Source organism: Salvelinus namaycush, chromosome 17 (genome assembly GCF_016432855.1).
Source record: "Salvelinus namaycush isolate Seneca chromosome 17, SaNama_1.0, whole genome shotgun sequence".
NCBI classification, from domain to species: Eukaryota; Metazoa; Chordata; class Actinopteri; order Salmoniformes; family Salmonidae; genus Salvelinus; species Salvelinus namaycush.
In genome coordinates this window covers 22,882,863-22,909,348 of record NC_052323.1, presented here as the reverse complement: position 1 = coordinate 22,909,348, position 26,486 = coordinate 22,882,863, and the positions used below count along the sequence as shown (strand labels likewise).

Genomic DNA, 26,486 nt, shown 5'->3' with positions numbered 1-26,486 from the left:
AGATGGTTTGGGATCAGTTGGACCGCATAGTGAAGGAAAAGCAGCCAACAAGTGCTCAGCATATGTGGGAACTCCTTCAAAACGGTTGGAAAAGCATTCAAATGAAGCTAGTTGAGTGAATGCCAAGAGTGTGCAAAGCTGTCATCAAGGCAAAGGGTGGCTACTTTGAAGAATCTAAAATAAAAAAATATAACACTTGACACTATTTTGGTTACTACATGATTCCATATGCGGCCTCACAACCGCAGACGACATGTAACCACGCCAGCCCAGGACCTCCACATCCAGCTTCTTCACCTGCGGGATCGTCTGAGACCAGCTACCCGGACAGCTGATGAAACTGATGAGTATTTCTGTCTGTAATATAGCCCTTTTTTGGGGAAAAACTCATTCTGACTAGCTGGGCCTGGCTCCCCAATGGATGGGCCTGGTTCCCAGGCCCACCCAATGCTGCGCCCCTGCCCAGTCATGTGAAATCCATACATTAGGGCCTAATGAGTCTATTTAATTTGACTTATTTCCTTATATGAACTGTAACTCAGTAAAGTCATTGAATGTTGCTTTCATGTATTTTTTCAGTATACACTCTTTGTACAAAAGTATGTGGACATCCGTTCAAATTAGTGGATTCGGCTATTTCATCCACACCCGTTGCTGGCAGGTGTATAAAATCAAGCACGCAGCCATGCAATCTCAATAGACAAACATTGGCAGTAGAATGTTCTTACTGAAGAGCTCAGTGACTTTCAACGTGGCACCATCATAGGATGCCACCTTTTCCAACAAGTCAGTTCGTTCAATTTCTGCCTGCTAGAGCTGCCCCGATCAACTGTAAGTGCTGTTATTGTGAAGTGGAAATGTCTAGGAGCAACAATGGCTCAGCTGCAAAGTGGTAGGCCACACAAGCTCACAGAACGGGACCGCCGAGTGCTGAAGCACGTAGCGTGTAAAAATCGTCTATCCTCAGTTGTAATACTCACTACCGAGTTCCAAACTGCCTCTGGAAGCAATGTCAGCACAATAACTGTTCGTCGGGAGCTTCATGAAATGGGTTTACATAGCCGAGCAGCCGCAGATCACCATTTGTAATGCCAAGCTTCGGCTGGAATGGTGTAAAGCTCTCCACCATTGGACTCTGGAACAGTGGAAACATATTCTCTGGATTGATTAATCACTCTTCACAATCTGGCAGCCCAACGTACAAATCTTTGTTTGGCCGATGCCAGGAGAATGCTACCATAGTGCCCACTGTAAAGTTTGGTGGAGGAGGAATAATGGTCTGGGGCTGTTTTTTATTGTTCGAGCTAAGCCCCTCAGTTCCAGTGAAGGTACATTTTAACGCTACAGCATACAATGACATTCTATACGATCCTGTGCTTCCAACTTTTTGGCAACATTTTGGGGAAGGTCCTTTCCTGTTTCAGCATGACAATGCCCCTGTGCACAAAGTGAGGTCCGTACAGAAAGGGTTTGTCAAGATCGGTGTGGAAGAGAAGGCCTAGCTCCAGAGAGATAGAGAGAGCAATAAGATGCCAGTGGCATGCTACGAAACCGACATGCATTTCTTTATGTCAGATGGCTACTGCGTCTGCTACACAGATATAGATGTACAGAAGGAGGCTAATTCGTATCCGAATATTTTGTATAAAAATAAGCATATTGTTAGATTATAGGAGTAACTCTGGTATGCCTGAAACATTCTTCCTCACCTCAAGTTTAACTGTCGGAATCAGTTGACGCGCTGGTGCACACCGCCTTCATATCATATGCTTGCAGTAGGTAAAGCTTAATAATATCCACACCACACCAAACCTTCACAAAAGTTTCTAAACTTTATCAGGGTAATATCAAAAGTAAATTAAAGGAAAAATATGAGCAGGCTATTATATTGCAGCAAACACAGCATTACAGTTGGAATTTAATTTGGCCTAAGAAAATGGCACAACAGAATGAAACAAAACAAGTGCCTACCATATGCAACAAATGAAAGAACTAGGCTAATGTTATTTATTTGACATCAGAGCTACTTATTATCTATCTTAAACTAAGTACGGAGCACACAATTTAGAAGACGGATCCAATTTAATTTACCCAATGAAAATGTCTCAGCAGAATTAAACAAAACGGGTTTTGCCTATTTAAAGAACTGGTTTCGATGAATAAATAGGCCTACAATAATAACAATGATATATAATAATAATGTTAAAACAAATTATTATAATTACATGTAAGTTTCAAAATTGCATCCTACCTGAATAGACAATTGCACAGAAGGCTGCATTACATTCCCATGTACAGAATAAAAAATACAGTACAAGTTAAATGGGTTACCATCACATTTTCAACTCTAGGTGTACTGATGGTTTTGTCACAATTTTTTTGGTGTATGTATAGCGAATGTTCCCACTCTGGTATTGGCACGTGCAGTCTAGCCAACAGGTTGCAGATACAGTGCAGGTATATCCTACTACATGATGAGGTTATTATGGACTCAAGTGTGATATTATTTGTCAAATGGCAGCCAAGCATCAATCATCATGTCACCAGAATAAGAACATCAATATTTATTGAAAGGAGCATCAACCTCATGACTGTGCACTTTCACCACCCTGTGAAGTTCATCATAACTTGTTGCATCTGTAGCCTAACCATACTACCCTCCCATTTGACCAATAAAAACCACACTACCCTCCCCTATGACCAATAAAAACCATACTACCCTCCCCTGTGACCAATAAAAACCAAACAATCCTCCCCTGTGACCAATAAAAACCACACTACCCTCCCATGTGACCAATAAAAACCATACTACCCTCCCATGTGACCAATAAAAACCATACTACCCTCCCCTTTGACCAATAAAAACCATACTACCCTCCCATGTGACCAATAAAAACCATACTACCCTCCCATGTGACCAATAAAAACCATACTACCCTCCCATGTGACCAATAAAAACCATACTACCCTCCCATGTGACCAATAAAAACCATACTACCCTCCCCTTTGACCAATAAAAACCATACTACCCTCCCATGTGACCAATAAAAACCATACTACCCTCCCATTTGACCAATAAAAACCACACTACCCTCCCCTGTGACCAATAAAAACCATACTACCCTCCCATTTGACCAATAAAAACCATACTACCCTCCCATGTGACCAATAAAAACCATACTACCCTCCCCTGTGACCAATAAAAACCATACTACCCTCCCCTGTGACCAATAAAAACCACCCTACCCTCCCATTTGACCAATAAAAACCATACTACCCTCCCATTTGACCAATAAAAACCACACTACCCTCCCCTGTGACCAATAAAAACCATACTACCCTCCCCTGTGACCAATAAAAACCATACTACCCTCCCCTGTGACCAATAAAAACCATACTACCCTCCCCTGTGACCAATAAAAACCATACTTCCCTCCCATGTGACCAATAAAAACCATACTACCCTCCCCTGTGACCAATAAAAACCATACTACCCTCCCCTGTGACCAATAAAAACCATACTACCCTCCCCTGTGACCAATAAAAACCATACTACCCTCCCCTGTGACCAATAAAAAACACACTACCCTCCCCTGTGACCAATAAAAACACACTACCCTCCCCTGTGCCCAATAAAAAAAACACACAACCCTCCCCAAAGCTAAAAAAAAGTTTGACAACCCATCCCTATTTTGGACCACCCCTCCCCTCCAGTAAATTGTGATCTGTCCCTTACAGAGCTTGTTTACAGAAAACAGACAGAAGACAGAGTGGACTATCTGCGCTAAGTAGCTATCTGTGTCTTCGAACACCTGTGTGTAAACGGAAGATGTACACCATAAATGTGTTGTCACTGAAAAATACTGTCGGCTGCGACTGAGAAAAAATTAGTTCAAACAGTGTACAGTGAGTGTATATTTTGCATTTGTGCAATTATCTTGATGTGATATGAAAGTAGAGGGCTTTTTGTTTCTAGAACCATACCACAATTGAGAATCGATTCACGATTAGAAGGAGTATTTGGCTGTTTTGGCTTCCAGAGCCACTTTGCCCTTTAAACAGAACATCTAAGGTCCTTGGACTATAATTCCAGTATTGGGCTATATTGTACCTTGAAAATATGAAAGGGGTTACTGAGCCTTGTGTTCTCTGCTGTCTTCACCCCTCTAGGTTCTGCACAGTTTAGTGTGCAGTGTGGAGAAACAAGCTACAACCACCACAGGAAGTCCTCTGCTCGTCCACTGTAAGAACTACCAGGCCCTCCGGTTTATCATCCCCCAGGAAAGGGACTGCCATGACGTGCACGTCTCCCTGCTGCGCCTCTCCCGACCAGGTGCACGCTGACATGGACATTACCATAACGCTATCTTGTTTTGTTCCATAACAATATCTTGTTTTGTTCCATAACGATATCTTGTTTTGTTCCATAACGATATCTTGTTTTGTTCCATAACGATATCTTGTTTTGTTCCATAACGATATCTTGTTTTGTTCCATAACGATATCTTGTTTTGTTCCATAACGATATCTTGTTTTGTTCCATAACGATATCTTGTTTTGTTCCATAACGATATCTTGTTTTATTCCATAATGACATATTGTTTTGTTCCATAAAAAGATCTTGTTGTGTTGTATTACATGACGTTATGTAAAAGTGAGTGCTACATGATCTTTTCCAATCAATCAACTGCTGATCATACCCCCCTCTCTACCTGTAAGAACCTTGCTATATCAGTGTTGTTATTCCTGTTGTGTTTTGTCTTGCAGCGCGATATGAGGAGCTGTACTGCTTTTCCTTTCATGCTAACAGTGACAAGGAGGTGAGAGGACAGGCCTGGGACTTTCTCAGCCTCAAGGCTGAGTACAGTAGAATGGGCGTTCCCAACCACCTCTGGAATCTATCCCCAGTTAACCGCGACTACAAGGTCTGTACGCAAGATGCACATATTACCCTACAAGGAGACCAATTGGCCATTTTTTTAGGAACTCTTTGGTGTCTCAACTTACTGTTGAGAGTTAGAATAGTAGAATACACAAGGTGAAATTTGTAAATTTGGTTGTGCATCAGCAATTTTTATCTTCTTATGTCAGTCACTGACAGTCACTCAATTAGCTCAGGTCAGTTAGCATTTGTTAGATTGATAAGTTAGTTTAGCCAGCTATCGAAACTTGTAGTAATCATGGTCGAATTACGGACCGGGTAGCCCACATCGATTTTGTAAGTCACTCTCACTCAGATATCATATTAAAGATGCACTCTCAAACTTTTGTATAATTTCAGCCAGTAGTTTTCAAAGTGGTGCTTACGAGCCAAAACGGGTCGCTGTTTTTTGTGTGCTATGTCATCCAATTGTTGTCCAACAAAATTTTGCCTAGGGCATCCAAAAGGTTAGGGACGGCTCTGTTTGCACCCACGAGCCCCTCATGATGAGTTCAGATGTTTTGTGGCCCCCATCCCCATCAAAGTTGCCCATCTCTTACCTAGATAGTATTTTGACTATGTACAAACCGTATCACTGCATGAATGGTGATTTTTTGGGGGTAATCTTCCAACAGGTGAGTGACACTTATCCTGCTGAGCTGTATGTGCCAAAATCAGCCACCCACCCAGTCATTGTTGGGAGTTCCAAATTCCGAAGCCGAGGTCGATTTCCCACGTTGTCATACTACTGCAAAGAAAACCATGTGAGTCTTGACAGATCTCTCAAAACAACAGCCCGCACATATTTTTATATTCTCTCTCTCACATACAGTATATATAAATAAATTGTCTCAACATCAACAGTGAAGAGGCGACTCCGGGATGCTGGCCTTCTAGGCAGAGTTCCTCTGGCCATTGCCTGTGTTCTTTTGCCCATCTTAATCTTTTCTTCTTATTGGCCAGTCTGAGATATGGCTTTTTCTTTGCAACTCTGCCTAGAAGGCCATCATCCCGGAGTCGCCTTTTCGCTGTTGACGTTGAGACTGGTGTTTTACGGGTACTATTTAATGAAGCTGTCAGTTGAGGACTTGTGAGGCGTCTGTTTCTCAAACTAGACACTCTAATGTACTTGTCCTCTTGCTCAGTTGTGCACCGGGGCCTCCCACTCCTCTTTCTATTCTGGTTAGAGCCAGTTTGCGCTGTTCTGTGAAGGGAGTAGTACACAGCGTTGTACGAGATCTTCAGTTTCATGGCAATTTCTCGCATGGAATAGCCTTCATTTCCTAGAACAAGAATAGACTGATGAGTTTCAGAAGAAAGTGCTTTGTTTCTGGCCCTTTTGAGCCTGTAATCGAACCCACAAATGCTGATGCTCCAGATACTTAGCTAAACTTAGCTTCTAAAGAAGGCCAGTTTTATTGCTTCTTTATTCAGAACAACAGTTTTCAGCTGTGTTAATATAATTGCAAAAGGGTTTTCTAATGATCAATTAGCCTTTTTAAAATGATAAACTTGGAATAGCTAACACAACGTGCCATTGGAACACAGGAGTGATGGTTGCTAATAATGGGCCTCTATACGCCTATGTAGATATTCCATAAAAAATCTGCCGTTTCCAGCTACAATAGTAATTTACAACATCTACACTGTATTTCTAATCAATTTGATGTTATTTTAATGGACAAAAAATTGGCTTTTCTTTCAAAAGCACGGACATTTCTAAGTGACCCCAAACTTTTGAATGGTAGTGTATATTTATACAAAATTCTACCCAATTCTGTGATGTGCTGCTGGAATATTCCTATTTTATTTTTGTTGAATTCTATTTAACCAGGAAAAGTCCATTGTGGCTCAGTTGGTAGTGCATGGTGCTTGCGACACCAGGGTTGTGTGTTTGATTCCCAAGGGGGACCATGACAAAAAAGTATGAAAATATATGCACTCACTACTGTAAGTCGCTCTTGATAACAGTGTCTGCTAAAAGGACTAAATTGTTAATTTGACCCTTGAGGTTACAATCTCCATGCTGTTGATAACTCTTGTACATCAGAAGTGCTTAGTAATTCCAAGTCATGTTATTTCATTGGAGACCTTGTTCTGCTGGTCAGTGGCCTTTGCTAATCCCAGTGTGTGAGTGAGTCTGGGATGACCAAGCATATCCTCTGGCCATACTGAGCAGGAGCCCAGCTCTGCTTTCGTAACTATTATAATACTCTCTTAGCCAGGCCCATTGCTCCCCAGGGAGGCCATCGACCACTCCTTAACCAGGCCCATTGCTTGTGATAAGCTTCAGGTCATGCTTTTAGTAGTATGCAGTGGAGGCTGCTCAGGCTAATAATAATAGCTGGAACGGCACAAATCGAATGGCATCAAATACATGGAAACCATATGTTTGATATATTCTATACCATTCTGCTCCAGCCATTACCACGACACCGTCCTCCCCGATTAAGGTGCCACCAACCTCTTAGCAGTTTATATGGCTGTGATAAGGTTCAGGCCAGGTTCCTAACAGTATCTATGAATATGATGTGATAAGGTTCAGGTCAGGCTCGTAGCAGTGTATATGGCTGTGATAAGGTTCAGGCCAGGCTCCTAGCAGTACAGTTGAAGTCGGAAGTTTACATACACTTAGGTTGGAGTCATTAAAACTCGTTTTTCAACCACTCCACAAATTTCTTGTTAACAAACTATAGTTTTTGCAAGTCGGTTAGGACATCTACCTTGTGCATGACACAAGTAATTTTTCCAACAATTGTTTACAGACAGATTATTTCACTTATAATTCACTCTATCACAATTCCAGTGGGTCAGAAGTTTACATACACTAAATTGACTGTGCCTTTAAACAGCTTGGAAAATTCCAGAAAATGATGTCATGGCTTTAGAAGCTTCTGATAGGCTACTTGAATTATACATAATTCATTGACAGTGTCAACAGCAAAGCACCATCACACCTCCATGCTTCACGGTGGGAACCACACATGCGGAGTTCATCCGTTCACCTACTCTGCGTCTCACAAAGACACGGCGGTTGGAACCAAAAATCTCAAATTTGGACTCATCAGACCAAAGGACAGATTTCCACCGGCCTAATGTCCATTGCTCGTGTTTCTTGGCCCAAGCATGTCTCTTCTTCTTTTTGATATTCTTAAGTACAGTGGCTTGCGAAAGTATTCACCCCCTTAGGCATTTTTACTATTTTGTTGCCTTACAACCTGGAATTAAAATAGTTCTTTTGGGGGGGGGGGGGTTGTATCATTTGATTTACACAACATGCTTAACACTTTGAAGATGCCAAATAATTTTTATTGTGAAACAAACAAGAAGTAAAACAAAAAAACAGAGTACCTGAGCGTGCGTAACTATTCACCCCCCCAAAGTCAATACTTTGTTGAGCCACCTTTTGCTGAAATTGCAGCTGCACATCTCTTGGGGTATGCCTCTATAAGCTTGGCACATACAGCCACTGGGATTTTTGCCCATTCTTCAAGGCAAAACTGCTCCAGCTCCTTCAAGTTGGATGGGTTCCGCTGATGTACAGCAATCTTTAAGTCATACCACAGATTCTCAATTGGATTGAGGTCTGGGCTTTGACTAGGCCATTCGAAGACAATTAAATGTTTCCCCTTAAACCACTCGAGTGTTGCTTTAGCAGTATGCTTAGGGTCATTGTCCTGCTGGAAGGTGAACCTCCGTCCAAATCTCTGGAAGACTGAAACAGGTTTCCCTCAAGAATGTCCCTGTATTTAGTGCCATCCATTCCTTTAATTCTGACCAGTTTCCCAGTCCCTGCCGATGAAAAACATCCCCACAGCATGATGCTGCCACCACCATGCTTCACTGTGGGGATGGTGTTCTCGGGTGATGAGAGGTGTTGGGTTTGCGCCAGACATACCATTTTCCTTGATGGCCAAAAAGCTACATTTTAGTCTCATCTGACCAGAGTACCTTCTTCCATATGTTTGGGGAGTCTCCCACATGCCTTTTGGCGAACACCAAACGTGTTTGCTTATTTTTTTCTTTAAGCAATGGCTTTTTTTCTGGCCACTCTTCCGTAAAGCCCAGCTCTGTGGAGTGTATGGCTTAAAGTGGTCCTATGGACAGATTCTCCAATCTCCGCTGTGGAGCTTTGCAGCTCCTTCAGGGTTAGCTTTGGTCTCTTTGTGGCCTCTCTGATTAATGCCCTCCTTGCCTGGTCTGTGAGTTTTGGTGGGCGGCCCTCTCTTGGCAGGTTTGTTGTGGTGCCATATTCTTTCAATGTTTTAATAATGGATTTAATGGTGCTCCGTGGGATGTTCTAAGTTTTGGATGTTTTTTTATAACCCAACCCTGTTTGTAGAGCTTCTTGGTCTTCATGGTGCAGCTTACTTGGTGGTACCCCTTGCTTAGTGGTGTTGCAGACTCTGGGGTCTTTCAGAAGAAGTGTGTATATACAGTTTACATACACTTAGGTTGGAGTCATTAAAACTAGTTTTTCAACCACTCCACAAATGTCTTGTTAACAAACTATAGTTTTGGCAAGTCGGTTGGGACTTGTGCATGACCCAAGTAATTTTTCCAACAATTGTTTACAGACAGATGATTTCACTTATAATTCACTGTACCACAATTCCAGTGGGTCAGAAGTTTACATACACTAAGTTGACTGTGCCTTTAAACAGCTTGGAAAATTCCAGAAAATTATGTCATGGCTTTAGAAGCTTCTGATAGGCTAATTGACATAATTTGAGTCAATTGGAGGTGTACCTGTGGATGCATTTCAAGGCCTACCTTCAAACGCAGTGCCTCTTTGCTTGACATCATGGAAAATCAAAAGAAATCAGCCAAGACCTCAGAAAACAAATTGTAGACCTCCACAAGTCTGGTTCATCCTTGGGAGCAATTTCCAAACGCCTGAAGGTCCCAGGGTCATCTGTACAAACAATAGTACACAAGTATAAACACCATGGGACCCCGCAGCCTTCATACCGCTCAGGAAGGAGACGCGTTCTGTCTCTTAGAGATAAACATACTTTGGTGCGAAAAGTGCAACTCAATCCCAGAACAACAGCAAATGACCTTGTGAAGATGCTGGAGGAAACAGGTAAAAAGTATCTATATCCACAGTAAAACGAGTCCTATATCGACATAACCTGAAAGGCTGCTCAGCAAGGAAAAAGCCACTGCTCCAAAACCGCCTGTCACGCCCTGGCCTTAGTTATCTTTGTTTTCTTTATTATTTTAGTTAGGTCAGGGTGTGACATGGGGGATGTATGTGTTTTGTATTGTCTAGGGTTTTTTGTATGTTTATGGGTGCTGTGGTTTAGTTGGTTTAAGTGTCTAGTCTAGGTGTATGTATGTCTATGGTTGCATAGATTGGTTCTCAATTAGAGACAGCTGTCTATTGTTGTCTCTGATTGGGAACCATATTTAGGCAGCCATATTCATTAGGCAGTTCGTGGGTGATTGTCTATGTCTTTACGTTAGTTGCTTGTGTCTGCACTTTCGTTTTATAGCTTCACGGTCGTTTGTTGTTTTTTTTAGTTTGTCAGTGTTCGTTTCGTTTTCGTCTTCAAATAAAAGAGGATGTATTGTTATCACGCTGCGCCTTGGTCCTCCTCTCTTCCACAATGTTACGACGATCGTGACAGAATCACCCACCAAACCCGGACCAAGCAGCGTGATACAAGGCAGCAGCAGCGATCGCAGGACTATTGGAATTGGGAGGAAATTCTGGACGGCGGAGGACCCTGGGCACAACCTGGAGAATATCGCCGCCCTTGTGAAGAGCTGGAGGCAGCTAAAGCCGAGAGGCGGTGGTATGAGGAGGCAGCACGGAAGCGCGGCTGGAAGCCAGAGAAGCAGCCCCAAAAATTTATTGGGGGGGAGGCTCTCGGGGAGTGTGGCAAAGTCAGGTAGGAAACCTGCGCCAACTCCTCGTGCTTACCGTGGAGCGCGGGAGTACGGGCAGACACCATGTTATGCGGAAGAGCGCATCGTGTCTCCTGTACGTGTACATAGCCCGGTGCGGTACATCCCAGCTCCTCATATCGGCCGGGCTAGAGTGGGCATCGAGCCAGGTGCCATGAAGCCGGCTCAACGCAACTGGTCTCCAGTGCGTCTCCTCGGGCCGGCGTACATGGCACCAGCCTTACGCATGGTGTCCCCGGTTCGCCAGCACAGCCCAGTGCGGGCTATTCCACCTCGCCGCACTGGCCTGGCTACGGGGAGCATTCAACCAGGTAAGGTTGGGCAGGCTCGGTGCTCAAAAGCTCCAGTACGCCTTCACGGTCCGGTCTATCCGGTGCCACCTCCTCGCCCCAGCCCACTACCACCAGTGCCAACACCACGCACCAGGCTTCCAGTGCGTCTCCAGAGCCCTGTTCCTCCTCCACGCACTCGCCCTGTGGTGCGTGTCTCCAGCCCGGTACCACCAGTTCCGGCACCACGCACCAAGCCTCCTGTGCGTCTCCAGAGTCCTGTACGTCCTGTTGCTGCTCCCCGCACTAGCCTTGAGGTGCGTGTCTTTAGCCCGGTACAACCTGTTCCGGCACCACGCACCAGGCTTACTGTGCGCCTCAGCAGGCCAGAATCTGCTGTCTGCCCAGCGCAGCCTGCGCTGCCCGTCTGCCCAGCGCCGTCTGAGCTGCCGCCTGCGCTGCCCATCTGCCCAGCGCAGTCTGAGCTGCCCGTCTGCCCAGCGCCGTCTGAGCTGCCCGTCTGCCCAGCGCCGTCTGAGCTGCCCGTCTGCCCAGCGCCGTCTGAGCTGCCCGTCTGCCCAGCGCCATCTGAGCTGCCCGTCTGTCCTGAGCCTTCAAAGCCGCCCGTCTGTCCTGAGCCTTCAAAGCCGCCCGTCTGTATTGAGCCTTCAGAGCCGTCCGTCAATCAGGAGCCGCTAGAGCCGTCCGTCAGTCAGGAGCCACTAGAGCCGTCCGTCAGTCAGGAGCCGCCAGAGCCGCCCGTCAGTCAGGAGCTACCAGAGCCGCCCGTCAGTCAGGAGCTTCCAGAGCCGCCCGCCAGTCAGGAGCTGCCAGAGCCGCCCGTCAGTCAGGAGCTACCAGAGCCGCCCGTCAGTCAGGAGCTTCCAGAGCCGCCCGCCAGTCAGGAGCTGCCAGACCCGCCCGCCAGTCAGGAGCTGCCAGAACCGCCCACCAGTCAGGAGCTGCCTGAGCTGTCCGCCAGTCAGGAGCTCCCTGAGCTGCCCTTCAGTCCGGAGCTGCCCTTCAGTCCGGAGCTGCCCTTCAGTCCGGAGCTGCCCCTCAGTCCGGAGCTGCCCCTCAGTCCGGAGCTGCCCCTCAGTCCGGAGCTGCCCCTGCGTCCAGAGGCGCCCATCAGTCCAGTGGGGTTAATTTGGAGGGTCGCCGTTAAGAGGAGGCCACGAAAGCGGGGATTGACTATGGTGGGGTGGGGTCCATGTCCCGCACCCGAGCCGCCGCCGTGAGAAGGCCCACCCGGAACCTCCCCTTCTGTGTCAGGTTTTGCGGCCGGAGTCCGCACCTTTGTGGGGGGGGTACTGTCACGCCCTGGCCTTAGTTATCTTTGTTTTCTTTATTATTTTAGTTAGGTCAGGGTGTGACATGGGGGATGTATGTGTTTTGTATTGTCTAGGGTTTTTTGTATGTTTATGGGTGCTGTGGTTTAGTTGGTTTAAGTGTCTAGTCTAGGTGTATGCATGTCTATGGTTGCCTAGATTGGTTCTCAATTAGAGACAGCTGTCTATCGTTGTCTCTGATTGGGAACCATATTTAGGCAGCCATATTCATTAGGTAGTTCGTGGGTGATTGTCTATGTCTTTACGTTAGTTGCTTGTGTCTGCACTTTTGTTTTATAACTTCACGGTCGTTTGTTGTTTTGTTTAGTTTGTCAGTGTTCGTTTCGTTTTCGTCTTCAAATAAAAGAGGGTGTATTGTTATCACGCTGCGCCTTGGTCCTCCTCTCTTCCACAATGGTACGACGATCGTGACACCGCCATAGAAAAGCCAGACTACGGTTTGCAACTGCACATGGGGACAAAGATCGTACTTTTTGAAGAAATGTCCGCTGGTCTGATGAAACAAAAATAGAACTGTTTGGCCATAATGACCATCATTATGTTTGGAGGAAAAAGGGAGAGGCTTGCAAGCCGAAGAACACCATCCCAACCGTGAAGCACGGGGGTGGCAGTATCATGCTGTGGGGGTGCTTTGCTGCAGAAGGAACAGGTGCACTTCACAAAATAGATGGCATCATTAGGGAGGAAAATTATGTGGATATATTGAAACAACAGTCTCTATAAGACATCAGTCAGGAAGTTAAAGCTTGGTCGCAAATGGGTCTTCCAAATGGACAATGACCCCAAGCATACTTCCAAAGTTGTGGCAAAATGGCTTAGGGACAACAAAGTCAAGGTATTGGAGTGGCCATCACAAAGCCCTCACCTCAATCCTATAGACAATTTGTGGGCAGAACTGAAAAAGCGTGTGCGAGCAAGGAGGCCTACAAACCTGACTCAGTTACACCAGCTCTGTCAGGAGGAATGGGCCAAAATTCACCCAACTTATTGTGGGAAGCTTGTGGAAGGCTACCCGGAACGTTTGACCCAAGTTAAACAATTTAAAGGCAATGCTACCAAATACTAATTGAGTGTATGTAAACTTCTGACCCACTGGGAATGTGATTAAAGAAAGAAAAGCTGAAATAAATCATTCTCTCTACTATTGTTCTGACATTTCACATTCTTAAAATAAAGTGGTGATCCTAACTGACCTAAGACAGGGAATTTTTACTTGGATTAAATGTCAGGAACTGTGAAAAACTGAGTTTAAATGTGTTTGGCTAAGGTGTATGTAAACTTCTGACTTCAACTGTATACTGAGATTTCACACAGGTGGGCTTTATTTAACTAATTATATGACTTCTGAAGGTAATTAGTTGCACCAGATCTTATTTAGAGGCATCTTAGCAAAGGGGGTGAATACATATGCACGCACCACTTTTCCGTTTTGTATTTTTTAGAATTTTATGAAACAAGTTTTTTTTATTCATTTCACTTCACCAATTTGTACTTTTTTGTGTATGTCCATTACATGATATCCAAATAAAAATCAATTTAAATTACAGGTTGTAATGCAACAAAATAGTTAAAACGCCAAGGGGGATGAATACTTTTGCAAGGCACTGTATGGCTGTGATAAGTTTCAGGCCAGGCTCCTAGCAGTATACATGGCTGTGATAAGGTTCAGGCCAAGGTCCTAGCAGTATACATGGCTGTGATAAGTTTCAGGCCAGGCTCCTAGCAGTATACATGGCTGTGATTGTCACGCGGGACTAGGTGGGCGAAAGAACCAGACGCAGAGAGAGAGAGCCGCTTGGGAAAAATATTCCTTTTTTACTTAACCAAAACTGAATAAGCCCGAACATCCAGGGCGCAGAGAAACACTTGCCAACAACCCAAAATACACACACGTAACAAAAAACAATCCCGCACAAAACAAGGGCGGGTAAAACTCCTAATTATAGGGAAGCTCATTACGAAACAAAAACAACAGGTGCAACTAATAAGACAAAACAAACAGACAAACGAAAAAGGGATCGGTGGCGGCTAGTAGGACGGTGACGACGACCGCCGAGCACCGCCCGAACAGGCAGGGGAGTCAACTTCGGCGGAAGTCGTGACAGTACCCCCCTCCTGACGCGCGGCTCCCGCAGCGCGCCGCCACCGGCCTCGAGGACGACCCGGAGGGCGAGGTGCCGGGCGATCCGGGTGGAGGCGGTGGAAGTCTCTCAGTAGTGAAGGATCTAAAATGTCCCCCACCGGAACCCAGCATCTCTCCTCCGGACCGTACCCCTCCCAGTCCACGAGGTACTGTAGGCCCCTCACCCGGCGTCTCTAGTCCAGAATGGCACGTACTGTGTACGCCGGGGACCCCTCGATCTCCAGAGGGGGTGGAGGGACCTCAGGCACCTCACCTTCTTGCAGGGGACCAGCCACCACCGGCCTAAGGAGAGACACATGAAACGAGGGGTTAATCCGGTAATACCTAGGGAGTTGTAACCTATAACACACCTCGTTTATTCTCCTCAGGACTTTAAACGGCCCCACACACTGCGGCCCCAGCTTCCGACAGGGCAGGCGGAGAGGCAGGTTTCGGGTCGAGAGCCAGACCCTGTCCCCCGGTGTGAACACGGGGGCCTCACTGCGGTGCTGGTCAGCGCTCCTCTTCTGCCGTTGTCCTGCTAACTTTAGCGATTCCTGGACGGCTTTCCAGGTGTCCTTGGAGCGCTGTACCCATTCCTCTACCGCAGGAGCCTCGGTCTGACTCTGGTGCCATGGGGCCAGGACCGGCTGGTAACCTAACACACACTCAAACGGGGACATGTTCGTTGAGGAGTGGCGGAGGGAGTTCTGAGCGAGCAAAGCCCAAGGAACATACCTCGCCCACTCACCAGGCCGATCCCGGCAATATGACCGCAGAAACCTGCCCACATCCTAGTTTACGCGCTCCACCTGCCCATTACTCTCGGGGTGAAAACCCGAGGTCAAGCTGACCGAGACCCCCAGTCTTTCCATAAACGCCCTCCAAACTCTGGACGTGAATTGGGGGCCCCGATCAGAAACGATGTCCTCAGGCACCCCATAGTGCCGGAAGACATGGGTAAACAAGGCCTCCGCAGTCTGCAGGGCCGTAGGGAGACCGGGCAACGGGATGAGACGGCAGGACTTAGAAAAACGATCCACAATGACCAAAATCGTAGTACTTCCCTGGGACGGGGGAAGATCGGTAAGAAAGTCCACCGATAAGTGTGTCCACGGCCGTTGTGGAACGGGGAGGGGCTGTAACTTCCCTCTAGGCAAGTGCCGAGGAGCCTTGCTCTGAGCGCACACCGAGCAGGAGGAGACATAAAATCTCACGTCCTTAGCCAACGTGGGCCACCAGTATCTCCCTCTAAGACTCCGCACTGTCCTCTCGATGCCAGGATGACCCGAGGAGGGGAGAGTATGAGCCCAACGGATTAGCTTATCCCGGACCCCTCCCGGCACGTACTGAACCCCCGCTGGACAGTTAGGAGGGGTCTGCTCTAACCGTGAGGCTCTCTCTATCTCCGCGTCCACCTCCCATACCACCGGTGCCACGAGACATGAAGGTGGAATGATGGGAGTTGGCTCAACGGACCGCTCCTCGGTATCATAGAGACGGGACAGCGCGTCGGCCTTGGTGTTTTGGGAGCCTGGTCGGTACGAGATGGTGAACTGAAACCGGGTGAAAAACATGGCCCATCTAGCCTGACGCGGATTTAGTCTCCTCGCTTCCCGGATGTACTCGAGATTACGATGGTCAGTCCAGATGAGAAAAGGGTGTTTCGCCCCCTCAAGCCAATGTCTCCACACCTTCAGAGCCTTGACTACAGCTAACAACTCCCGGTCCCCCACATCATAGTTTCGCTCCGCCGGACCGAGCTTCCTCGAAAAGAAGGCACAAGGGCGGAGCTTGGGTGGTACGCCCGAGTGCTGGGACAGCACGGCCCCGACCCCCGCCTCGGACGCGTCCACCTCCACTATGAACGCTAAAGAGGGGTCCGGATGCGCCAACACGGGCGCATTGGTAAACAGCTCCCTCAGACGACTGAAAGCTCTGTCCGCCTCTGCTGACCAACGCAAGCGCACCGGTCCTCCCTTCAGCAGTGAGGTAATGGGAGCAGCCACCTGACCAAAACCCCGGATAAACCTCCGGTAGTAATTGGCAAACCCTAAAAACCGCTGCACCTCTTTCACTGTGGTCGGAGTCGGCCAATTACGCACGGCTGTAACGCGGTCATCCTCCATCACCACCCCGTAGGTGGAAATACGATAACCCAGGAAGGAAACGGCCTGTTTGAAGAACTCACATTTCTCCGCCTTGCAATACAGGTCATGCTCCAGCAGTCGCCCAAGTACCTTACGCACCAGAGACACATGCGCCGCGCGTGTGGCAGAGTAGATCAAGATGTCATCAATGTACACTACCACTCCCTGCCCGAGCAGGTCTCGGAGAATCTCATCTACGAAGGATTGAAAGACAGCTGGAGCATTTTTCAACCCATATGGCATGACGCAGTACTCATAATGGCCAGATGTAGTACTAAATGCGGTTTTCCACTCATCTCCTCCCCGGATACGCACCAGATTATACGCACTCCTCAGGTCCAATTTTGTGAAGAAGCGTGCCCCGTGAAATGATTCCACCGCCGTAGCGATGAGAGGTAGTGGGTAACTAAACCCCACTGTGATGGAATTTAGACCTCGATAATCAATGCACGGGCGTAAACCGCCATCCTTCTTCTTCACAAAAAAGAAGCTCGAGGAGACAGGTGATGCGGAGGGCCGAATGTATCCCTGTCCCAGTGATTCAGTAACATATGTCTCCATAGCCGCTGTCTCCTCCTGAGATAAAGGATACACGTGACTCCTAGGAAGTGCAGCGTTCTCCAGGAGGTTTATCGCGCAGTCCCCTCTACGATGGGGTGGTAATTGGGTCGCCTTCTTTTTACTGAAGGCAATAGCCAAATCGGCATATTCAGAGGGAATGCGCACGGTGGAAACCTGGTCTGGACTCTCCACCGTAGTCGCACCAACGGCAACTCCTATACACCTGCCTGAACACTCCTCTGACCACCCCTTAAGAGCCCCCTGTTGCCAGGAAATCACCGGGTTGTGCTGAGCTAGCCAGGGAATTCCCAACACCACTGGAAACGCAGGTGAGTCGATAAGGAACAGACTAATCTGCTCCTTATGACTACCCTGCGTTACCATGTCCAGTGGTACCGTGGCCTCCCTGACCATTCCTGACCCTAATGGTCGGCTATCTAAGGAGTGCACGGGGAAAGGTAGGTCTAACGACACAAGGGGAATCCCTAGCCTTAATGCGAGCCCCCGATCAATGAAATTCCCAGCTGCGCCTGAATCGACTAGCGCCTTATGCTGTAGAGAGGGAGAAAACCCGGGGAAATAGGTTAACACATACATATGACTGACAGGAAGCTCTGGGTAAGTCTGGTGCTGACTCACCTGGGGTGATCGAGTAGTGTTCCGCCTGCCCTCCCGACTCCCAGAAGAGTTCCTCCAGCACCGGTCGGCCGTGTGCCCTCGCCGACCACAACTGGTGCAGGAGGACACTCCTCCTCCGGTCCCCCTTGACGCTGCCCCCCCTAACTCCATAGGGATAGGAGCAGGAGGGCTGGGAGGTGGAAACGACAGGACCTGTTCCGAACGTCCGCGGGCAGCCAGCAGGTTGTCGAGACGGATGGCCATGTCAATAAGTTCATCCAGCGTGAGTGTGGTGTCCCGACACGCTAGCTCCCTGCGGACGTCCTCCCTAAGGCTACATCGGAAATGGTCTATTAAGGCCCTGTCGTTCCACCCTGCTCCTGCAGCCAAGGTCCTGAACTCCAGGGCAAAGTCCTGTACGCTCCTCGTCTCCTGACGCAGGTGGAACAGCCGTTCACCCGCCGCACGACCCTCTGGTGGGTGGTCAAACACAGCTCGGAATCGGCGGGTGAACTCAGGGTAATGATCCCTCGCCGAGTCTGGGCCATTCCACACTGCGTTGGCCCATTCGAGAGCTCGTCCAGTCAAACAGGAGACGAGGGCGCTCATGCTCTCCTCTCCGGAGGGAGTAGGACGAAAGGTCGCCAGGTAAAGCTCCAGCTGGAGAAGAAACCCCTGACACCCGGCCGCCGTTCCATCATACTCCCGTGGGAGCGCCAGCCGAAGAGCCCCGGAGCCGGATGCTGTAACAGGAACAGGAGGTGTTGGAGGAGGGGGTGCTGGAGATGAGGTGGGAAGGCCACTCCTCCCCCATCGATCCATCCTCTCCATCATTTGGTCCATAGCTGACCCAATTCTGTGGAGAACACTGGTGTGATGGAGGACCCTTTCCTCCATCGATGGGAGAGGAGACGCGGCTGCTCCTGCTGATTCCATTTTCAGTGGTGCGGGATTCTGTCACGCGGGACTAGGTGGGTGAAAGAACCAGACGCAGAGAGAGAGAGCCGCTTGGGAAAAATATTCCTTTTTTACTCTTAACCAAAACTGAATAAGCCCGAACATCCAGGGCGCAGAGAAACACTTGCCAACAACCCAAAATACACACACGTAACAAAAAACAATCCCGCACAAAACAAGGGCGGGTAAAACTCCTAATTATAGGGAAGCTCATTACGAAACAAAAACAACAGGTGCAACTAATAAGACAAAACAAACAGACAAACGAAAAAGGAATCGGTGGCGGCTAGTAGGACGGTGACGACGACCGCCGAGCACCACCCGAACAGGCAGGGGAGTCAACTTCGGCGGAAGTCGTGACAGTGATAAGGTTCAGGTCAGGCTCCTAGCAGTATGCATGGCTGTGATAAGGTTCAGGTCAGGCTCCTAGCAGTATGCATGGCTGTGATAAGGTTCAGGTCAGGCTCCTAGCAGTATGCATGGCTGTGATAAGGTTCAGGTCAGGCTCCTAGCAGTACACATGGCTGTGATAAGGTTCAGGTCAGGCTCCTAGCAGTATACATGGCTGTGATTTGTACTTGTTATGGATCCCCATAGTTGCTGCCAAAGCAGCAGCTACTCTTCCTGGGGTCCAGCAAAATTAAGGCAGTTTATACAATTTTAAAACGTTACAATACATTCACAGATTTCACAACACACTGTGTGCCCTCTGGCCCCTAATCCACCACTACCAAAATCTACAGTACTAAATCCATGTGTATGTATAGTGTGTGTGTGTGTGTGTGTGTGTGTGTGTGTGTGTGTGTGTGTGTGTGTGTGTGTGTGTGTGTGTGTGTGTGTGTGTGTGTGTGTGTGTGCATGTGTCTGTACCAATGTTTGTGTTTCTTCACAGTCCCCGCTGTTCCATAAGGTGTTTTTTTTATCTGTTTTTAAATCCAATTTTACTGCTTGCGTCAGTTACTTGATGTGGAATAGAGTTCCATGTAGTCATGGCTCTATGTAGTACTGTGTGCCTCCCATAGTCTGTTCTGGACTTGGGAACTGTGAAGAGACCTCTTGTGGCATGTCTTGTGGGGTATGCATGGGTGTCCAAGCTGTGTGCCAGTAGTTTAGACAGACAGCTCGGTGCATTCAACATGTCAATACCTCTCATAACTAAAAGTAGTGATGAAGTTAATCTCTCCTCCACTTTCAGCCAGGAGAGATTGACATGCGTATTATTAATATTAGCTAGCATCGCTTTATTATAGACAGACTTCTCCCCATTCTAGCTACTACTGCATCAATATGTTTTGACCATGACAGTTTACAATCTAGTGTTACTCCAAGGAGTTTAGTCATCTCAACTTGCTCAATTTCCACATTATTTATTACAAGATTTAGTTGAGGTTTAGGTTTTAGTGAGTGTTTTGTTCCAAATATAATGCTTTCAGTTTTAGAAATATTTAGGGCTAACTTATTCCTTGCCACCCACTCTGAAACCAACTGCAGCTCTTTGTTGAGTGTTGCAGTCATTTCAGTCGCTGTAGCAGCTGACGTGTATAGTGTTGAGTCATCCGCATACATATAAACTCTGGCTTTACTCAAAGTCAGTGGCATGTCGTTGGTAAAAATAGAAAAAAGCAAGGTGCCTAAACAGCTACCCTGGGGAATTCCTCAATTCTAACTGGATTGTATTTGATAGGCTTCCATTAAAGAACACCCTCTGTGTTTTGTTAGACAAGTAACTCTTTAAGGTTCAGGCCAGGCTCCTAGCAGGTTATATGGCTGTGATACGGTTCAGGTCAGGCTCCTAGCAGTATATATGGCTGTGATAAGCTTCAGGCCAGGCTCCCTAGCAGTATACATGGCTGTGATAAGGTTCAGGTCAGGCTCCTAGCAGTTTACATGACTGTGATAAGGTTCAGGTCAGGTTTCTAGCAGTTTACATGGCTGTGATAAGCTTCAGGCCAGACTCCTAGCAGTATACATGGCTGTGATAAGGTTCAGGTCAGGTTTCTAGCAGTTTACATGGCTGTGATAAGGTTCAGGTCAGGTTTCTAGCAGTTTACATGGCTGTGATAAGCTTCAGGCCAGGCTCCTAGCAGTATACATGGCTGTGATAAGCTTCAGGCCAGGCTCCTAGCAGTATGCATGGCTGTGATAAGGTTCAGGCCAGGCTCCTTGCAGCTCCTTGCAGTATCTAGTTCAGACAGGGCTTTTCTGGCACAGGCTTCACTTCCCAAGGAAACCCAGGGCTACCCTCTGATGAACAAATCTTTTCTTTTTAATGCACTTCTATGAAGTACGGTATGAGAGCATGTGTGTCCCAAATAGCACCCTATTCCCTATATAGCACACTACTTTTGACCAGGGCCCAATATGGTGCTATTTGGGATGCAGTCCATGTGTGACCCACCCTAGAGACCAGAGTCAGGGCAGAGTGAATTAGACATACAACCGGCTTCAATCTCTGCACAGGACTGATGACTGCTACATCTGTGTGCCTGTGTATGTAGTGTAGAACAGTGAGGACCAGTCTCTATATAAAGTTCATATTGCAGTAGAAGAGTGAGGACCAGTCTCTATATAAAGTTCATATTGCAGTAGAACAGTGAGGACCAGTCTCTATATAAAGTTCATATTGCAGTAGAACAGTGAGGACCAGTCTCTATATAATGTTCATATTGCAGTAGAACAGTGAGGACCAGTCTCTATATAAAGTTCATATTGCAGTAGAACAGTGAGGACCAGTCTCTATATAAAGTTCATATTGCAGTAGAACAGTGAGGACCAGTCTCTATATAAAGTTCATATTGCATTAGAACAGTGAGGACCAGTCTCTAAATACAGTTCATATTGCAGTAGAATAGTGAGGACCAGTCTCTATATAAAGCTCATATTGCAGTAGAACAGTAGGGACCAGTCTCTAAATACAGTTCATATTGCAGTAGAACAGTGAGGACCAGTCTCTATATAAAGTTCATATTGCAGTAGAACAGTAGGGACCAGTCTATATATAAAGTTCATATTGCAGTAGAACAGTGAGGACCAGTCTCTATATAAAGTTCATATTTCAGTAGAACAGTGAGGACCAGTTTCTATATAAAGTTCATATTGCAGTAGAACAGTGAGGACCAGTCTCTATATAAAGTTCACATTGCAGTAGAACAGTGAGGACCAGTCTCTATATAAAGTTCATATTGCAGTAGAACAGTGAGGACCAGTCTCTATATAAAGTTCATATTGCAGTAGAACAGTAGGGACCAGTCTCTATATAAAGTTCATATTGCATTAGAACAGTGAGGACCAGTCTCTTTATAAAGTTCATATTGCAGTAGAACAGTGAGGACCAGTCTCTTTATAAAGTTCATATTGCAGTAGAACAGTGAGGACCAGTCTCTATATAAAGTTCATATTGCAGTAGAACAGTGAGGACCAGTCTCTATATAAAGTTCACATTGCAGTAGAACAGTGAGGACCAGTCTCTATATAAAGTTCATATTGCATTAGAACAGTGAGGACCAGTCTCTATATAAAGTTCATATTGCAGTAGAACAGTGAGGACCAGTCTCTATATAAAGTTCATATTGCAGTAGAACAGTAGGGACCAGTCTCTATATAAAGTTCATATTGCATTAGAACAGTGAGGACCAGTCTCTTTATAAAGTTCATATTGCAGTAGAACAGTGAGGACCAGTCTCTTTATAAAGTTCATATTGCAGTAGAACAGTGAGGACCAGTCTCTATATAAAGTTCATATTGCAGTAGAACAGTGAGGACCAGTCTCTATATAAAGTTCATATTGCAGTAGAACAGTGAGGACCAGTCTCTATATAAAGTTCATATTGCAGTAGAACAGTGATGACCAGTCTCTTTATAAAGTTCATATTGCAGTAGAACAGTGAGGACCAGTCTCTATATAAAGTTCACATTGCAGTAGAACAGTGAGGACCAGTCTCTATATAAAGTTCATATTGCAGTAGAACAGTGAGGACCAGTCTCTATATAAAGTTCATATTGCAGTAGAACAGTGAGGACCAGTCTCTATATAAAGTTCATATTGCAGTAGAACAGTGAGGACCAGTCTCTATATAAAGTTCATATTGCAGTAGAACAGTGAGGACCAGTCTCTATATAAAGTTCATATTGCAGTAGAACAGTGAGGACCAGTCTCTTTATAAAGTTCATATTGCAGTAGAACAGTGAGGACCAGTCTTTATATAAAGTTCATATTGCAGTAGAACAGTGAGGACCAGTCTCTATATAAAGTTCATATTGCAGTAGAACAGTGAGGACCAGTCTCTATATAAAGTTCATATTGCAGTAGAACAGTGAGGACCAGTCTCTATATAAAGTTCATATTGCAGTAGAACAGTGAGGACCAGTCTCTATATAAAGCTCATATTGCAGTAGAACAGTGAGGACCAGTCTCTATATACAGTTCATATTGCAGTAGAACAGTGAGGACCAGTCTCCATATAAAGTTCATATTGCAGTAGAACAGTGAGGAGCAGTCTCTATATAAAGTTCATATTGCAGTAGCACAGTGAGGACCAGTCTCTATATAAAGTTCATATTGCAGTAGAACAGTGAGGACCAGTCTCTATATAAAGTTCATATTGCAGTAGAACAGTGAGGACCAGTCTCTATATAAAGTTCATATTGCATTAGAACAGTGAGGACCAGTCTCTAAATACAGTTCATATTGCAGTAGAATAGTGAGGACCAGTCTCTATATAAAGCTCATATTGCAGTAGAACAGTGGGGACCAGTCTCTATATAAAGTTCATATTGCAGTAGAAGAGTGAGGACCAGTCTCTATATAAAGTTCATATTGCAGTAGAACAGTAGGGACCAGTCTCTATATAAAGTTCATATTGCAGTAGAACAGTGAGGACCAGTCTCTATATAAAGTTCATATTTCAGTAGAACAGTGAGGACCAGTCTCTATATAAAGTTCATATTGCAGTAGAACAGTGAGGACCAGTCTCTATATAAAGTTCATATTGCAGTAGAACAGTGAGGACCAGTCTCTATATAAAGTTCACATTGCAGTAGAACAGTGAGGACCAGTCTCTATATAAAGTTCATATTGCATTAGAACAGTGAGGACCAGTCTCTATATAAAGTTCATATTGCAGTAGAACAGTGAGGACCAGTCTCTATATAAAGTTCATATTGCAGTAGAACAGTAGGGACCAGTCTCTATATAAAGTTCATATTGCATTAGAACAGTGAGGACCAGTCTCTTTATAAAGTTCATATTGCAGTAGAACAGTGAGGACCAGTCTCTTTATAAAGTTCATATTGCAGTAGAACAGTGAGGACCAGTCTCTATATAAAGTTCATATTTCAGTAGAACAGTGAGGACCAGTCTCTATATAAAGTTCATATTGCAGTAGAACAGTGAGGACCAGTCTCTATATAAAGTTCACATTGCAGTAGAACAGTGAGGACCAGTCTCTATATAAAGTTCATATTGCATTAGAACAGTGAGGACCAGTCTCTATATAAAGTTCATATTGCAGTAGAACAGTGAGGACCAGTCTCTATATAAAGTTCATATTGCAGTAGAACAGTAGGGACCAGTCTCTATATAAAGTTCATATTGCATTAGAACAGTGAGGACCAGTCTCTTTATAAAGTTCATATTGCAGTAGAACAGTGAGGACCAGTCTCTTTATAAAGTTCATATTGCAGTAGAACAGTGAGGACCAGTCTCTATATAAAGTTCATATTGCAGTAGAACAGTGAGGACCAGTCTCTATATAAAGTTCATATTGCAGTAGAACAGTGAGGACCAGTCTCTATATAAAGTTCATATTGCAGTAGAACAGTGAGGGCCAGTCTCTTTATAAAGTTCATATTGCAGTAGAACAGTGAGGACCAGTCTCTATATAAAGTTCACATTGCAGTAGAACAGTGAGGACCAGTCTCTATATAAAGTTCATATTGCAGTAGAACAGTGAGGACCAGTCTCTATATAAAGTTCATATTGCAGTAGAACAGTGAGGACCAGTCTCTATATAAAGCTCATATTGCAGTAAAACAGTGAGGACCAGTCTCTATATAAAGTTCATATTGCAGTAGAACAGTAGGGACCAGTCTCTATATAAAGCTCATATTGCAGTAGAACAGTGAGGGCCAGTCTCTTTATAAAGTTCATATTTCAGTAGAACAGTGAAGACCAGTCTCTATATAAAGTTCATATTGCAGTAGAACAGTGAGGACCAGTCTCTATATAAAGTTCATATTGCAGTAGAACAGTGAGGACCAGTCTCTATATAAAGTTCATATTGCAGTAGAACAGTGAGGACCAGTCTCTATATAAAGTTCATATTGCAGTAGAACAGTAGGGACCAGTCTCTATATAAAGTTCATATTGCAGTAGAACAGTGAGGACCAGTCTCTATATAAAGTTCATATTGCAGTAGAACAGTGAGGACCAGTCTCTATATAAAGTTCATATTGCAGTAGAACAGTGAGGACCAGTCTCTATATAAAGTTCATATTGCAGTAGAACAGTGAGGACCAGTCTCTATATAAAGTTCATATTGCAGTAGAACAGTGAGGACCAGTCTCTATATAAAGTTCATATTGCAGTAGAACAGTGAGGACCAGTCTCTATATAAAGTTCATATTGCAGTAGAACAGTGAGGACCAGTCTCTATATAAAGTTCATATTGCAGTAGAACAGTGAGGACCAGTCTCTATATAAAGTTCATATTGCAGTAGAACAGTGAGGACCAGTCTCTATATAAAGTTCATATTGCAGTAGAACAGTGAGGACCAGTCTCTATATAAAGTTCATATTGCAGTAGAACAGTGAGGACCAGTCTCTTTATAAAGTTCATATTGCAGTAGAACAGTGAGGACCAGTCTCTATATAAAGTTCATATTGCAGTAGAACAGTGAGGACCAGTCTCTATATAAAGTTCATATTGCAGTAGAACAGTGAGGACCAGTCTCTATATAAAGTTCATATTGCAGTAGAACAGTGAGGACCAGTCTCTATATAAAGTTCATATTGCAGTAGAACAGTGAGGACCAGTCTCTTTATAAAGCTCATATTGCAGTAGAACAGTGAGGACCAGTCTCTATATACAGTTCATATTGCAGTAGAACAGTGAGGACCAGTCTCCATATAAAGTTCATATTGCAGTAGAACAGTGAGGACCAGTCTCTATATAAAGTTCATATTGCAGTAGCACAGTGAGGACCAGTCTCTATATAAAGTTCATATTGCAGTAGAACAGTGAGGACCAGTCTCTATATAAAGCTCATATTGCAGTAGAACAGTGAGGACCAGTCTCTATATAAAGTTCATATTGCAGTAGAACAGTGAGGACCAGTCTCTATATAAAGTTCATATTGCAGTAGAACAGTGAGGACCAGTCTCTATATAAAGTTCATATTGCAGTAGAACAGTGAGGACCAGTCTCTATATAAAGTTCATATTGCAGTAGAACAGTGAGGACCAGTCTCTTTATAAAGTTCATATTGCAGTAGAACAGTGAGGACCAGTCTCTATATAAAGTTCACATTGCAGTAGAACAGTGAGGACCAGTCTCTATATAAAGTTCATATTGCAGTAGAACAGTGAGGACCAGTCTCTATATAAAGTTCATATTGCAGTAGAAC

The 26,486-nt window shown here is 45.5% G+C and overlaps 1 protein-coding gene across 2 annotated transcripts in view; it reads left to right on the top strand.

Moving 5' to 3' along the window:
* The window catches only part of mtmr7a (myotubularin related protein 7a), a 41,969-nt gene that overhangs the window by 3,064 nt on the left and 12,419 nt on the right, over positions 1 to 26,486 (top strand). For both annotated transcript variants that reach the window (XM_039012459.1, XM_039012460.1), the window contains exons 3-5: positions 4,171 to 4,333; positions 4,768 to 4,925; positions 5,557 to 5,685. In XM_039012459.1, coding sequence (XP_038868387.1) covers positions 4,171 to 4,333; positions 4,768 to 4,925; positions 5,557 to 5,685 — 450 coding nt within the window. The remainder of the gene's footprint in view (positions 1 to 4,170; positions 4,334 to 4,767; positions 4,926 to 5,556; positions 5,686 to 26,486) is intronic.